Here is a 17,436-nt window from a genome sequence, read left to right on the forward strand (position 1 = left end):
AAAAAAAAAAAAAAAAAAAACTGCTCCAAGATACAATTTCTTTCTTTCTTTCTTTCTTTCTTTTTTTTTTTTTGTAGAGACAGAGTCTTACTTTATTGCCCTTGGTAGAGTGCCGTGGTCTCACACAGCTCACAGCAACCTCCAACTCCAGGGCTTAGGCGATTCTCTTGCCTCAGCCTCCCGAGTAGCTGGGACCACAGGTGCCCACCACAACGCCTGGCTATTTTTTTGTTGCAGTTTGGCCGGGGCCAGGGTTGAACCCACCACCCTTGGTATATGGGGCTAGCATCCACCTACTGAGCCACAGGCGCCACCCAAGATACAATTTCTTATATATTAGGAAGTAACATGTGCTTAAAGTTATTCACAGCAGTATTACTTGAAATAGCAAAAGACTGGAAACAACCCAAATGCCTATCAATAAAGGGATCTGTTGAATAAATTATGATATATACACACAATGAGAACTAAGTCACCATAAAAAAGGAGGAAAACCTCTTCTTCCTAATAGGAAGTGGTCTCTAAAATAAGCTGCTAAGTGAAAAAAGAGCAGTGTAGAGGAGTGTATATTTTATGTTACCTTTTGTGAAAGGAAAAAGGAAAAATAACAATATGTGTGGAAAAAAACCCAATATGTCTGTGTTTGCTTATTTTTGGCAAAATAACTAGAAGGCTAAATCAGAAGCTAATAAAAATAGTTAGCTATAGAAGGGGGAACATAGGATTGGATGAGATAGGGATATAAGAAGGACTTCTGTGAGTATACTTTTAAAAATTATTTTAACTTTTGAACCACATGTTTTGTGTCAAAAAATAAAATTAAGGTGTTATAGCTTGGCTCGGCACCTGTGGCTCAAGTGGCTAAGGCACCAGCGACATACACCGAAGGTGGCGGGTTCGAATCCAGCCCGGCCCGCCAAACAACAAGGACAGCTGCAACCAAAAAAAAAAAAAAAAATAGCCGGGCGTTGTGGCGGGTGCCTGTGGTCCCAGCTACTTGGGAGGCAGAGGCAGAAGACTTCTTGAGCCGAGGAGTTGGAGGTTGCTGTGAGCTGAGATGCCACGGCACTCTACCCAGGGGGACAGCTTGAGACTCCTGTCTCAAAAAAAAAAAAAAAAAAAGGTGTTATAGCTCTTTTAGAATTTGTTTAGCAGGTTTTCTAGTCCTCACTGGAAGACCCCTTCCCCATCAATAAATAAATAAATAAATTTAATCGTAAAGAAAATAAAGCAACCCGTAAAATCAAAAATAAACTGAAACAAATAAATCTGACTATAAATCAAACTAGGTAATAAAACTACAAGAAAAATATTATCTCCAGTAACTTTTGGATACACTAATCTGACTGTATACCTTTAGTAGAACATATTTTAAAGAGAAAAAAACACAGGGGAAAGAAATCTTAACTTGGCTCGGCGCCTGTGGCTCAAGTGGCTAGGGCGCCAGCCACATATACCTAAGGTGGCAGGTTCGAACCCAGCCCGGCCCGCCAAAACAACGACGGCTGCAACCAAAAAATAGCCAGGCGTTGTGGTGGGTGCCTGTGGTCCCAGCTACTTGGGAGGCTGAGGCAGGAGACTCGCTTGAGCCCAGGAGTTGGAGGTGTGATGCCATGGCACTCTACCCAGGGAGATAGCTTGAGGCTCTGTCTCAAAAAAAAAAAAAAAAAAGAAATCTTAACTTATTTAATAGTTCTGTTAGTAGTAATATTGGTATAATATTGAAACTATTTTATGCATAGCAAATAAATAAGTAGGTTAAAATTAATAAAAAAGAAGACAGTATAAGATAAAATATAAAGAAAACCCTATAATGTTAAATTTGAATCATAAACAATATGAACTTGAGTATTTTTAAAAAATGTAATTTCTAGTTTTTGCCATCATTAACACCCTATTTTGGGACATACTGTTCTATCAGAAGGTTTCTAAATACCAACCCTGCAAAAATGATTAGTGGCTCCCTGGACAAATGGCTGATTTCAACACAGACCAGAGATTTTACAAGGGGAGCCTGGGGCGTACTGCAGTAGAAACCAAGTGAACACGCAAAACTGGGAGTGGAGCCATCAAAAGGATGCAGGAGCCCCAACTTTATGGGTTCCACTGGGCAAATTTGGGAAATTTGAGCAGCACAAAATATTATATTACACTGTAAAACCCAATAAATGAAAATCTATGAGTCAGATGATATAAAAAAGAATTCATCTGCCACTATAATTGAAGGTGATTACAGTATCTTCTATTAGTAAGGATCTGGAGTCCTTACTCTAAAAACGGACAATGAAGTGAAAAAAATTAAGCTTTTCCCCCCATTGTAGAATGAACTAAAATTCATCCCCAATTATTGGGAAAAACTCTTATTTCTAGAACAATACCACCTATTAAATGTAAAAGGAATTGAAAAATCTCCATTTTATAATCCCTAACTAAGTAATTCATTCATGCAAGGAATACTGTACTAAAACTATTATGTGAAAGGCTGTTAGGGAACAAGTGCCAAGGTATTATCCCATAGATAGATTAACTGCTAATTGCAAGAGGGAAAACACATCTTTACACTGGAAAGAGCTGGTGGTCACTATTTCAACCAAGTGACCAAACTAGGCTTCACTGCCTTTGGTGCAACCTGATAGCCTGGCTAACTGAAGTGATACCTAAGACTGGTGGGGACAAAATTAAGACTTCTCAAGTGTATCTTTTTGTTTTTGAAGACAGAGACTCAAGCTGTCACCCTGGGTAGAGTGCCGTGGCAGCACAGCTCACAGCAACCTCCAAATTCTGGGCTAAAGCGATTCTCTTACCTCGGCCTCCCAAGTAGCTGGGACTACAGGTGCCCGTCAGAACACCCAGCTATTTTTTGGTTGTAGTTGTCATTGTTGTTTGGCAGGCCCAGGCTGGATTCGAACCCATCAGCTCTGGTGTATGTGGCTGGCGCCTTGGCCGCTTGAGCTACAGGTGCCAAGCCATCGAGTGTATCTTTTAAAATAGTTTTAAATTTTGAGTCAAGTATATGCTTTACACATTCAAAAAATAGAATTAAACCATAAAAAACTCCCTAAAATTAAAAACAAATGGAAACAAATTTTACTGAAACATAGCATCATGTATGAAATACCCTTCCTACAAATTTTTAGCCTGAATCTAGTCAAACCTTTAGAACTTCTACTTTATAGGAAATAGAGGAAAAGAAAACAAGTTAAACAACAGTGGAAGGAAACAAACAAATCAGATAACTGCCCTGATCTCTTCAAAAAGTCAATGACAGAGAGAGGGTAAAATAGTGGACGGATTCTTTTAGACTATAGAGACTAAAGAGTTATAATAACTAATTACAACTGGATCCTAGTTTGACAAATAAACAGCTACAAAATACATTTTTAGACAATTAGGATCATTAAATACATGGATGGATATTGGATGTTATTAAGGAATTATTCATTTTTCTTAGGAAATTCATGCAAAAGTACTTGGAGATGAAAGGTCATAATTCATTCTTCCAAATGAGTAAGTATAATTTAAAATATACCTGTATATATACAATAAACACACAGAAAGAAAATATGGTCAAACATTAATAATTGTTGACTCTGGAGTAAACTGGTGTTCATTATACTAGTTTTTCAATTTATGTGTTTAAAACTTCCAAAGTTGTGGGGGAGGGGTCATCTAATCCTTCATGAGGCGACATGATAAGAGGTAGAAAGAGAGCTTACCAACCATTTTTCAGAAAAGGACATATAAGTGGACACTCAATATTCAGTCAAAATTAAGGGAAAAGTACAGTGAAGAAGTCAGAGTGCTCAGATGCCATCATGACAACAAAACCTCTTGAAGACATGAGGGGCTCTGCAGGCTTCACTCACCATATGTCACCCCCTCTGTTGGCTGCTGCCTTCCACTGTTCAGGCTTTCAGGCAAATTTTTCAAAACTGAAATAAGCTACAGAAAAAAAGAGAGTGATATATTAACAGAAACATATTACAATGAAGTACCATGAAATGACCTATAACTTTAAAAGAGCTGCGTAGCAGGGTAAGACAACAAACTGGCTTAAGTTACGAGGATACATATCCACTTGGTGGACTCAAAGTAGAGATGCCCCTCTCTGGAGAGTACAGGTCATCGATTCACTTCTAGAGAATGCTGGGCTTTGCCTGGTTATGTAAGCTTTTAGTCTCGGAACAGCCTGTGCCTGGCAATCCACTTTCACCTCCCAGGAAGCAAAGCAGTGGAGCCTCACAGAAAGAGAATGCACTCTGGACTCAAACACTCTGGGTTTAAACCCCAGTTCCACTACTTACGAGCTGTCCCGCTGTGGAAAAGTTATTTGTCTATGGCCTTCAATGTTGTCATTATCTGTGAAATGACTGACAACAACAACCTCAAAGTTTTCCTGGTTAAAAAAATTCCACAGCACATCTAGAAGAATCTGGCACACAAGCCAGTGCGGGCAGCCACTATTTTAAGACCATTTCAGAGGTGAGTGCCCAGAATAGACAGTGCCATCAACACAGCTGTGAAAAAATTTCTTCTTTATAAAATTATTATTTTTTCTTGATGTAAATTAACTATTTAATATGAAAACACAAATTTAATCATTAAACATTTACCCAACTCCTCCTGCAGGCAGATTCAATGAGCTCCATGAGCTATGTAAAGCCACAGAGAGGAAAGATTATCTATGGTAGGGTGGTCTACAAAAATCCCAGTGTATGTGGATGCAAATGACTGGCACCCAGGCACAGAAGTGGGAGGAAAGCAAAGAATCACTTAGGAAATTGCTGTTAGTTTAGTCTGACAGGAATGCAAGGTATATTATATACATGAGAGTGAAACTGGGAAGAATAGGCCTCACTGTGAAATGTAGTGGACCATATAAGATCATGTATCTGTTACACTTGAAAGACTTTATGAAGTACATGTAAATTCTCAAAAGATTTATATGAGATCACAAAACCCATGCTAATGTTTAGAAAGCAAGAGACAGGGGTGGCACTTGTGGCTCAGTGAGTAGTGCACTGGCCCCATATACCGAAGGTGGTGGGTTCAAACCCGGCCCTGGCTAAACTGCAACAAAAAATAGCTAGGTGTTGTGGTGGGCACCTGTGGTCCCAGCTACTCGGGAGGCTGAGGCAAGAGAATCGCCTAAGCCCAAGAGCTGGAGGTTACTGTGAGCTGTGATGCCACAGCACTCTACTGAGGGAGACAAAGTGAGATTGTGTCTCTAAAAAAAAAAAAATTAAAAAGCAAGAGGCAGAAATCACTCCTTAAAAAAAAAAAAGGTTAAAATTACATGTCATAAAATTGTTCTTTTCATCATAATCATGTAGGAAACCTACTAAATCAATCAAAAGCAGTAAGATATTGGAGAACTGTACCATGTTAGCGCCCAGTCTTGACAACACTGCTTCTAATTCCTTTGTAGTACTCTTGGGTGGCACTGGAATGGTTTCTTGTTTGAGAATCGGGCCTATATCAAATCTAGCAAAAAGTCAAAAGCAAAGAGTTACATTAGTTTTAAAGGTCGGTATGCTTGTCTATATACCAAAAAGATAATTTATAGTTGGCCACTGATTTGGCTGTTAGCCATTAGCAAGGGACATATGTCAGTTTGGAAAGAAGGGAGAGGAAAATTTGGACTATATTTTTTTCTGAAGGAAAAAAGTAGCCAGGAGCAGTGGTGCGTGACGGTAGTCCAGGCTACTCAGGAGGCTGAGGCAGCAAGATTATTTGAGCCTAGAAGTTCAAGGCCACCCCAGTCAACATACCAAGACTGTCTCTCAAAAAAAAAAAAAAAAAACCGTTTCATATCAGGAATTTCATCCCAATAACAAATAATTCTACCATTAGTAATAAATAGTATGAAAAATCTATTGGCACATAAAAAGCATAAGGCAAAGAATTTATTTTTCAAGGAAGTACAATTAGGAAATTCATTATTATTTCTTTCTTTATTTCCTTCCTCAAAGGATTTGAGTTTTGCCTGGTTTATCATCATTGGTGATTACAAATAAATGGAAATACATCTGCATTCCCACAATTTTACATTTTACATCAAGCTCTGTAAACATTGACCACGGGCTTTCATTAGAAATATGCTTTATCTAAAACTTTTAACTTTGTGCTTCTGTTAATTCTATTTCTAACCTATGAGCTACAGTAAAATGTTTATTATGGAAAATTACAAATATGCACAAAAATAGGCTGGGCACCCATAGCTCAGTGGTTAGGGCGCCAGCCAGATGCGCCGGGGGTAGTGGGGGCTGGTGGGTTCAAACCCAGCTCCGGTGTGCTAAACAAACAAACAAAAAAAATAGCCGGACACTGGGCGGTGCCTGTGGCGCAAAGGAGTAGGGTGCCAGCCCCATATACTGGAGGTGATGGGTTCAAACCCAGCCCCAGCCAAAAAAAAAAAAATAGCTGGACGTTGTAGGGGGGTGCCTGTAGTCCCAGCTTCTAGGGAGGCTGAGGCAAGAGAACTGCTTGAGCTCAAGAGTTGGAGGTTGCTGTGAGCTATGATGTCACAGCACTCTACCAAGGGTGACAAAATGAGACTCAAATGAATCATCATATATATCACCCAAATTTTAGAACTATCAAAGTTTTGCTACTCTTGTTTCATATACTCTCTTTTCTTCTGAAGTAAGTCAAAGTAAATCTCAGATACTATGTTGTTCTTGTGCATTTGTAAATTTTTTTTTCCTATGAGGAAGTTAGGTGGTAACAGGCAGCAGCTTAATATTAACCCTTCAAGTAATTTTTAAATATTTGTTTCTAGAGTATAGGTACAGTAGAAAAAAATAATGTTTAAGACAATTATATTACATGTTGATACACAACATATTCTTACTTTAGGTTTTAAAAGTTTTTTGACCATAGTTTAGGAACCAAGATTCAAAATAATTAACATATAAAAATCTGTATCTCATTTACATAATTTCTTTTATAGAAATCCAGGTGTTAATAATACATTTCAACTAACAAATTAAAAATTTCATAAGGACTTCAAAGAGACAGTGCATAAATACCAAAAGATACATGATTTTTATGTTAAAATCCAGAAAAAGCAGAAAGGATATAAAAGCACAGGAAGTACCCTGGAGCCACAGAAATCAGTCAACACCATCCATGTATCTTACCCTCTCTTCCCAAACTCATATCAACATTTAAAATCACAAAAATCTGAAGCAAAGTAAATATGTTCTACCTTTTAGGTCTAATTTGCATAATTGTTACTCCAGCAACAGAGTCTCCGTGAAGCACTGTGTGGATTATAGGGGCTGGACCACGCCACCTTGGGAGACAACTGGGATGGACATTCAATACGCCACTGAATTAGAAAATACCAAAATTAGTATGTCATCAGGCTTTACCATTTAGTTACTACTACGTAAACTATTACACTATTTTCATTATTAAACTTTCCCAGAAATATTGACAGTTAAATCTGGTCTGTATCACTTCAAAGGAAATAGACAAAGGTAAATTCATAAGAAACCAATGAAACTTAATTTAAAAACAGAGACATTATTCCAAAGATGTTCTGTAACAGCTCGTGATGTCTGGAAGTTTTTAAGTAAAATTTTAAATGTATTTATTGTTATATGAGAAGAACCACTCAAACCCTATTATGCATCTCATGAACAGTTTGAATTATATTTCTAGTTTAGTCATATAACTACTCCCACCTTGTTTACATATAGAATACCTAAAATAATCCTCTTGAATCCCTACCAGATGATCCATTCACCTTTCCTGTTTATCCCAATATACCCTCTCATCTACTGATGAGAAATTTTAAATACTTCACTCATCTGTAAAATATTTAAATATATATATTTAAATGAGGATGGAAGAAAGCTCATAGGGAGTAATACGGAGTTAAATGCATTTTGACAATTCATGCCACAAATAAAATGTTCTTAAAAATACTAAAGAAGGCACAAGTAGAGTTCAAATTGTTACATTTTGAACATTGTTACATTTTACAGGTCCATCAATAAAGACCCAGGTTTCTATATTGTATTTCCTTATAAATAAAACTTACTAGGGAAATTTAACAATAAGAGCCTCACTCAAAAGACGGCCAAATGAAGCCACTACTCCAACATCATATTCTCCAGATCCCACGTCTGGCCACTCGTACACTGGAAGCCGAGACTGCACAGCATATTGCTTCACTGGCAGTCCTTTTGGTGATGGGGAAGGCACTGTGACCACCTCCAATCTGTCGATTAACTCTTCTTCCTTGTTTTCCCTAAGGTAGAAAGATTGGAGGAAAAATGTGACAGTGTTAAGATAATGACTCAAAGCTAAACTACTTCATACACCACTAAGGTATTGCGATGATTAAATTCATGAAACATTTAAGGCTATGTGATTAAAACTAATGTGATCGAGACACTGAGGGGTTGTTTATATTTAACTTTAATTATTTTAAATTTAAAGACCCATATGTAGCTAATGGCCACTGTTTGGACAGCATCATTCCAGAGATTTCCTGTGCACACAGAAACATACACAGCAAAAATATTTTACTCAATGAGGACATTACCTGTACTGTTCTGCATTTTGTTTTTTTTCTCTTAACAATGCTATGTGCTTGTATATGAACTTAACATTTCTTCTTTTTTAAAATCATTTTTAGAGACAGAGACTCACTCTGTTATCCAGGCTAGAGTGCCATGGTTGACACTCCAGTGTTCAGCGTAGCTCATGTTAACCTCAAACTCCTGGGATCAAGCAGGAGTTTTAACTCCTCCTGCTTCAGCTTCCCAGTAGCTGGGACTACAGGTGCCCCCCATTAACGCCAGGCTAATTTTTCTATTTTTACTAGAGACAGAGTCCTGATCAAGCTACTCTGAACTTTCCCACCTTGGCCTCCCAGAGTGCTAGGATTACAGGCATAAGCCACAGCAACCAGCAGACCCTTAACATTTTGAGAAAAAACAGGACAGTGCCTGTCTCTGGACAGAGGAACTAGGAAACAGGTGGAGGGAAATGACTTTTCACTGTATATCCTTTGAATCTGTGAAATTTTGTACCATAACTATGTATCATTCAAACAATAGTTTAAGAAAAAAACCAAACAAAAATGCATCATTCCAGGGCAGTACAGGTAGCACTACCTCATTCTTTTTATCTGCTGCATGTTATTCCAGTGCCCAGGGGTGGTACATTCACTTATTAACAGGTATTGCATGCACATATTGAGGAGTCCATGTCAAGAAAAGGGAGTATGTACCGGGGCAGTAAAAAGAAGCACAGGAGTAATGGAGCTGCTAAGTGAAGCATTATTAGAAGTGTTGGGGTGCACGCAGTGAGAGATGCATGTAGCAACACAAGAAACAACAGCGTTTGGAGGGCGTGCAAACGGAACATGGAGTAAAGGGTATTTCTTCCAGGTGTGTGTACAGAAGAGTGTCCCGGAGAGGAATGCAGTATAGGGGATTGATGAAAGATTCTATATATGAGGGACTGCTGTGAAATATCTGTAGGGAAGAGGAGGTGGAGATGACAAAAATGAGTGGAGGGAGAGAATGCGTCAGGAAAAAAAAAAAAGGAATGGGGAAATAACCTAAGTTGAGGGAAAGGGGGAAAGGAACACAACAGGTATTGCCACCACATACAGTGGATTTTTAAGGCAGGCTGGATTTTAAACAATTTTCCCCCCAGTAAATAACATTTGTTAAATTTTATAAATACTAAATGTATATACCTAAGAGTTCTGATCTATAAGTTTATTCTTTTGAAATCAATGTCCTCGTTTCAACACGCCCCCACCAACTGGGCCCCTCAATATACTAGGAGGGCAACAGGAGCAAAGCAGCGAGACGTGGGTGTGCAGAAGGGTGATGAGCCGGGTAAGAACCAGCTAAAAGACTGGAGGGTACAAAATAGATGGATGGGAGGCTGCAGGACGTAGTGGAAAGAGGCGAACTTTGAAGCCAGACTTGGTTTTAGTCCCAGCCAGCTCAGCTGATGACCTTGGGCAATCGCACAGCCTCTCTGAGCTTTGGTTTCCTCACACTCAACGGGCAGGAGGCGGTGAGACCAGACGTCGGTGATGTAGGCAAAGCGCCCGACACCGGTTTAGCACCGCGGGGGGCTACATGGAGGCCCCCTTGAGCTTGGAGAACCGACAGACAGGGCAGGGAGTGGAAAGCACAGACTGAACCGGATGAGCGCCCAAAGGCTGACCGGTGGTGCGGGGCACCTTCCAGGCGCTCGGAGAAGCATAGATCTGGGCCCACACCGCTCCAGAGCCACTGCTTTCCGAGACGAGGAGTCCAAAACCCTCGCGGGCGGCTCCACAGGCGCGGCACTGGCGCCTTCAGCAGCCGGGCCCCACAACCCCTGGCCTGGGTACCTGGCGGCGTGCAGCGCCCGCAGAGTCTCTTGGGCGAAATGGTCCGTGCCGAAGAAGAGCACCCTCCAGGGCGGCTTCTCACGCACTCGGACATCCAGGCCGTCCTCCCAGCCTACAGACCCGCCGAGGCCGGCCAGCCCTCGCCACTGGGGGCTCTGCCTCCTGCTCACCGAGCCACGGACCAGCCCCGGGCCCCAGTACCGGCACACCAACATCCTTACGGCCTCGGCGGCCCGCCGCCCACTTTGCGCAGGCGCGCGGGGCGGAGATGAGGGCGCAGGCAAAGGGATGATGGGCCCGGACAAACCTGAGGGGCGGGGTCCATAAGAGATTGGGCGGGGCTTTCCTGGCTGGGGGCGTGGCCCTCTGTAGCGGAGCCAAAGGTCGAATTTTGCCAGGTCAAGCGTCCTTTTGTTAGGTTTATTCGCGCTATTTAGGCAAACTTCCAAAAGAACTCTTTTAGTAACAAATCGTGTTTTTTTCAGACAATGGGACCTCGTCTATGTAGTGCGGTGTCATTTTCTCAGCCATTATTACTGAGTACTTATGTACCACGCTTTGGTTAAGCATTTTATGTAAATTATTTCAGTTAATCCTCACATCATCTATATGAGGTCAGTATTATTACAGCCATGTTACCGAAGAACCTGAAGCTCAGTGATGTTAAGGGCTTACCAGACCGTAAGTCCACACAGCTAGTAAACGGCAAAGTGGTGGTAGGACTCTTGTCCATATAATTCCAAGACCTGTGATCCTAACCACTGGGTCTTTGCAGAAATCCCATTTATGAGGTTAGCGAGAGGTCAAGGACCGAAAATAAAAGATTATTCTGAAACGTGAACGAAAGGAAATCGGAGTCCAGGTTCTGTGTGGACAACATAGCCTTTATTTCCACTCAGGTGTGAGCGAGCTGAGTCTGAGAAAGGAGTCAGCTCATCGGTTAAGGTGGATGGGAATTTAAAGGGTTGGAGAGTTGGGAGGAGTTGGGACATTCTTGCACTCATTTCTTCTTGGGCTGGATGGTTCTGTGTGGGCAGGTCCCTACATTTGACCCTATCAGTAAGTTAATGCCCCCATCTTGCACCTGAGGAAACTGAGGCTCAGTTACTTGCCTGTAGTCACCTTCATGAATTGAAGGCTCCATTCTTGCCCGTACCCTGTGCTTTTCTACCATAGTGGAGATTTCTAGGGAAAATAGGCACAGAAGCTTGTTCCCAGAAGACCTCTGAAGACCACTAGTGCCCAGATTCTACGTTCCCAAATCCCATACAGTAATCTCCTTGAGTACGGTCAGACATCCATGAAGCACACTATCAGAGACCAGTTTCTATTCTAGTCTTATTCTTGAGCCTTTTCCCATCACGTAGTCTTAAACTCAGTGACTCTGGATCTCTTCCTTTTCCTAAATTATGAGCTCCCTCTGTGCCTTTGCTCATACAGTCCTTCCTAGACCCCTGTCCCATATCTCTTCATCTTTAAATGGTATCCATTCTTCAATGCCAAGTTCAGCCATCTTCCCTGAAGATGTGAGCTCTTGCCTCTGTGGACTTAATGTCTTTCTCCCTGTGCCTTGTTAATACATTGTAGGGACCTCTGCTTCTCACATAGTTTGGTATTATTGAGGAAGGTTCTCTAACATGTTTTGGTACTGATAAATTCACCTGTGTTTAATAAGAGAGACAAATGGGATCTGCTTATCTGATCACATATGAAGAGAGTGAGAGGGAATCCAAACCCTTTACTCCCTTAATCAAGTTCTGTTCCAGTATCTTCTCTTAGGGTAAGCAGAATATGATTCTAATATTCAAAGAAGGGTCTTTTCCCATTCAATGTGATCTAGAAATACAACCCAAATATTCATCTGGATTTTCTCTTAGAATTTGGCTGCTCTCTAAAGTGGGCCCTTTGTATTTGTGTTTATGTTATTTCTTCCCTTGTTGAATTTAAGCTTGAGTTAGTGAAAGGTATAAACTGTGGCACCCCGAGATGAGGCAGAGGAGGGTAACCCACCTGGGGAGTGCAAAGATGATGTCTGTATGGGGGTGTGGGGCAGTTAGAGACCTCTTTTATATGGGGCTGTGGGGGGTGGGCACATTCCACAGCTTGCTTATCAGGTTAGTGTCTTTTGGTGTGAACTTCTGGGGAGTGGGGCTAACCAGATCCTTTGAGTCTTTGTCTTAGGAGAGGAAAAGGAGTAGGAGAATGGGTTTGTGTGTGGCTGCCTTAGGCCCCCCAATAGTTAGAGAGCTTGCCGTATGCTACATTTAATTTTCAGCAGCCCTGTTCTCCCAGGTAGCCCTGCCATCCAGAGCTGCCTTGAACCACCCACAGCATCCTCTGCTGACACACAGCGATTGCTCATTCTGAAGGGCTGGCACCAATCTGTTTTTTCTCCTCTACAGAGCTGCCTCCTACAATTGACATCTAACTTTCTAGTTAGCAAATATAAACTTCTTTTTAAAAACTTGATTTGCAACAAACTTTTTTTTTTTTTCGGAAGTTTTTTTTTTTTCTTGGCCGGGGCTGGGTTTGAACCTGTGACCTCCAGCATATGGGGCTGGCGCCCTACTCCTTTGAGCCACAGGTGCCACCTGCAACAAACTTCTTAAAATAAAAACTGAATATGATGTTATCATAATGGCTGAAATTTTCCCAGGAAGCTAAAATAAAAACAGTCCTGAAACTCTTAGCAGTGAGTTGGGATATGGGGAGTTCCACTTCTGAGCCCAGATAAATCCACCACTGGAATGACCATAAAGCACACAGGGAACAGGAAGAGTCCAGCCCTGAAATGGCAAGGAATTTTTTTCTCCCGAGACAGAACCTCAAGCTGTCGCTCTGGGTAGAGTGATGTGGCATCACAGCTCACAGCAACCTCCAGCTCCTGGGCTCAAGCAAGTCTCCTGCCTCTGCCTCCCAAGTAGCTGGGACTACAGGCGCCCACCACAACGCCCGGCTATTTTTTTGGTTGCAGCCGTCATTGTTTGGCAGGCCTGGGCTGGATTCGAACCCGTCAGCTCAGGTGTATGTGGCTGGCGTCTTAGCCGCTTGAGCCACAGGTGCCGAGCCAAGGAATTTTATATAATAGATTAAGACATCCAGAAAGCACACCCAAAGGGATTGGGAAAGAGGTGGTGCTCCATTTCCCAGAAATTTCTCTTCTCTGATGAATAAAGTATGTGTGCCTGCTGAATCAATAAAATTACTCCATGTTCTGAGCCTGAGTGACAAGACAATAGCAGTGTCATTGACACAGAGAAAGAACCTGCTGGGTGGTAAACATAACACTTCACCTTTGTATGCGTTGAAACTGAAGTGATGAGCCAAGCAAGTGGAGATGTTTAGTGGAAAGCTGGAATCTGAGACTGGTCTTCATGACTGGAGAATGAGAGAGCCAAACTGGGAGTGGGAGGAGGCAGGAAGTATCTCCTCTCTCTTACCCATCATCCAGCCCTACCCCTAACACTGTTGCGTTTGATTTCTGAGTGGTGAGGCCATCAGCCACAGATTAAATTGTGTGTGCGTAATAAACCCTTTAGGGTTAAGAGTCAAAAAGGCAGAATACTCAGAGCCGTGGCAGAGGTGCAGCTGGGGCATGAGGAGGAAGATGGTCAAAGCACTGGTTGGCAAGGTGGCCAGTGCCCAAGTCCACTCCTGCTAGTGCTCTAAGAGGCAATGCCACATGTGGCCAGGGGAAGGTCTGCTATACACAGGTATGGGCCCAGTAATGGGGGAAGGGACTAAACTCAGGGGTGCAGCCCATTGAAGCCTTTTGGGATCAGTTCCCTGGTCGGCTGCTCTGTATACTGCCATCTCCTGCCTGTAGTTGCACCCAAAGTCCATGAGGAGGTGCTGCTCACTAGCCTTTCCCATGTGGTGGCCCAGTCGTGCTACAGAGGGTCTGAAGCTGCCAATTCTGCTCTCTGAGTTGTTGCTGTCCTGTGTGGTCTCAGTAGATGTCATTCCCTATCTGTCTGTTATGGAAAACACAAGGACGTTTCAACTTAGGTCTACCTGCTCATCGCACAAAGATCCAATTGTTGGGTGTCTTGCTTGTTGGGAGAACAGGGGAAACTGCCTCAAATTCAACTGTTCAACTAAGAGAGATCATAGACTTTTTAAGGAGAGGCCACGTGACTCGGGGCAGGTTGTGGTGCAATTAACTAGGGACTTAGTGCTTTGGCAGCTGGTTGGGGGAGGATGATTGGTCTTGGCCTCACGAGGTTGTCCAGGAGCCTTCAGAATCTCAACTCTTTTGTCTTTCAGAAAAGCCACCATTTCTGGCGAACAAGTCAAAAGGTCAAGTAGTGGTTCGGAGAGAGGATGATAAAAACATATATAGGGGTTTTTGGAATTTGTTCACAGATTCAGTTATGAATCCAACTGCTCTATAAATCAGGACTGGAGGTATAAAGCCACACTCAGCAGGTTACATTACATCTAAGACAGCAGTCCCCAACTTTTTGACATCAGGGACCTGTTTCATGGAAGACAATTTTTCCATGGACTGAGGTAGGGGTGGGAGTGATGGTTTCAAGGTCATTCAAGCAGGTTATTGTGCACTTTATTTCTACTTTTATTACACTGTAATACATAATGAAGTAATTATATAATTCCCCATAATGCAAAATCAGTGGGAGCCTGGAGTTTCTTTTCCTGAAACTAGATGGTCCCATTTGGGGGTGATGGGAGGTAATGATGCCCGAATGTTGCTTAATCCTCAGCTCCACCTCAGATCATCAGGCATTGGATTCTCATAACTAGCATGCAGATCCCTCACCTGCACAGTGTAAGGTACGGCTAACACTCCTTTGAGAATCTAATGCCGCTGCCCCAATCCAGGCGTTGGGGCTCAGGCAGTGAAGTGAGCAATGGGGAGTGACTATAAATACAGATGAAGGTTTGCTGGCTTGCTGCTCACCTCCTGTATAGCCTCCTAACAGGCCATGGATCATGCAGCCCTCAGGTTGGGAACCACGGATTTAAGGGACATTAGGAGACCCAGGGAGAGAAGTCACAGGTAGGAGAAGTAGCCTAAGGAAATGGAACTTTCCCTGTTGCTGCTGCAAGTCTACCCAGTAAACTCAGGGAATATCTCAAAATAGTCTTAAAGAGATCAAATCTTCAATCTTTAGTTTGTTCCCCAATGCCCCCAAGTAAAAATGCTGCACAATGTTAACAAAGCTATATGTTGTCAATGAAGGGGAAGATGAGTTAATAAAATAGCTAAAGCTGCAGTCATTTTTTTTTATTAACTGCAGTTTTTGGTCGGGGCCGGGTATGAACCTGCCACCTCCGGTATATGGGACCACTGCCCCACTCCTTGAGCCACAGGCACCACCCTTTTTTTCTTTTTTTGAGACAGAGTCTCACTATGTCACCTTGGTAGAGTGCTGTGGCATCACAGCTCACAGCAACCTCAAACTTTTGGGCTTAAACGATTCTCTTGCCTCAGCTTCCCAAGTAGCTGGGACTACAGGCACCCACCATAATGCCCAGCTATTTTGTTGTTGTTGTTGTTGTTGTTGTAGTTGTCATTGTTGTTTTGGCAGGCACTGGCTGGGTTTGAACCAGCCAGCCGAGATGTATGTGGCCAGCGCCCTAGCCACTGAGCTACATACAGGCACTGAGTCTGTGGTCATTTCTTTATTCTTAGACACATGCATTCTTACCCTAAAAACGTTTTGTTTGTTTGTTCGTTTTCTGACAGAGGCTCCCTCTGTCTCTCTGGATAGAATGCTGTGGCATAACTGTAGTTCACAGTAACCTCAAATTCCTGGGCTAAAGCAATCCTCTTGCCTCAGCCTCCTGAGTAGCTGGGACTACAAGTGCCCACCATACCTGGTTGAACTTTTTCTTTTTTTTTTTTTTTTTTTGAGACAGTGTCTGATTTTGTCACCCTCAGTAGAGCGCTATGACATCATAGCTCATAGCAACCTCAAACTCTTGGGCTCAAGCGATCCTCTTACTTCAGCCTCCCAAGTAGTTGGGACTACAGGTGCCCATCACAATGCCTGGCTATGTTTTTTTTTTAGAATTGAGGTCTTGCTCTTGCTCAAGCTGGTTTCCAGCTCCTGAGCTCAGGTGATCCACCTACCTCAGCCTCCCAGAGTGGTAGGATTACAGGCATGAGCCACTGTGCCTGGCCCACCTTTTTCTATTTTCAGTAGAGACAGGGTCTTGCTCAGGCTGTTCTGAAACTCCAGAGCTCAAGAGGTCCTCCTGCCTTGCCTCCCAGAGTGCCAGGAATATAGGTGTGAGCATGTGACCTGAAAACATTTCTTAATGCTGAAATCAGGTTCGCACATATGGAGAGATAAAGTAGATACATATCTTTTAATACTCAAACCGCCTAGCTACTTCCTAGGCAGCCACTAGATAACACCACAGCTTTGTTCTCCCACCTTTTACCCTCACATGGCATTCACAAAGAAGAGAGGTGCTAGAAATGACTGCATGGAACTGAAGTAGTCTATAGTTTTTAACCAGCTGCTCAATAGTAAGCTTCCTTATTCATCAGCCCGAGAATTTGGGAAAAGCTGGTGAATCAAAAAGAGAAATTTGAGCTACAAGGAAAGTGCTACTGTGAATCTAATATTATATACCCTATGTAGTATATTTTTGCTCATGTCTAAGGACTGTCAATAAAATTACTTCTAAGAAATTTTCCCTAGAATTATAATAATTTTGTTGGAGATGTCTGGGGTATCCACTTTATATTTTACCAGGCAGATTATAAAACCCCAGAGATTCCTTCCCTTTGTGGATAATAATCATCTAAGTCTGTGTGTAAGACCTTTGGAAAGGCCCATTTGCTTATGTCCTGCTTTCCTTCAGGGAATGCCAACTGCCTCCACTCTGATATAGTTGACTCTGTAATAAATTAAAGCGGAGCTACCCAGTCTTGTCATCAACACATGCTTTCTGCTCTCTCCTCACATTTGCCCAAAAGTCCTTGCATATAAATCAGATATTATGGCTTCTGGAAAAAATATCAAAAGAAAACTTTATAGCCTTGATGGTAAGGATTGTGCCAGGTACTCCTTTTTTTTTTTTTTTTTTTT

The 17,436-nt window shown here is 42.2% G+C and overlaps 1 protein-coding gene and 1 non-coding gene across 2 annotated transcripts in view; one reads left to right on the forward strand and one right to left on the reverse strand.

Annotated features, from left to right (window-relative positions):
- Nucleotides 1–10,697, reverse strand: part of MTFMT (mitochondrial methionyl-tRNA formyltransferase) — a 24,122-nt gene extending 13,425 nt beyond the window's left edge. Inside the window, 6 exon segments of the mRNA XM_003784425.2 lie at nt 3,867–3,942; nt 5,382–5,484; nt 7,211–7,333; nt 8,051–8,260; nt 10,373–10,631; nt 10,634–10,697. Of these exon segments, the coding sequence (XP_003784473.2) occupies nt 3,867–3,942; nt 5,382–5,484; nt 7,211–7,333; nt 8,051–8,260; nt 10,373–10,631; nt 10,634–10,697 (835 nt within the window).
- On the forward strand, nt 1,122–1,183 carry LOC111723434. Its single transcript, XR_002771967.1, has one exon. It is a non-coding gene; the product is annotated as a U7 small nuclear RNA (small nuclear RNA).
- Nucleotides 10,698–17,436: the final 6,739 nt, after the last annotated feature.

This window comes from Otolemur garnettii, unplaced genomic scaffold (assembly GCF_000181295.1).
Source record: "Otolemur garnettii isolate 467f Iridium unplaced genomic scaffold, OtoGar3 scaffold00011, whole genome shotgun sequence".
NCBI lineage: Eukaryota > Metazoa > Chordata > Mammalia > Primates > Galagidae > Otolemur > Otolemur garnettii.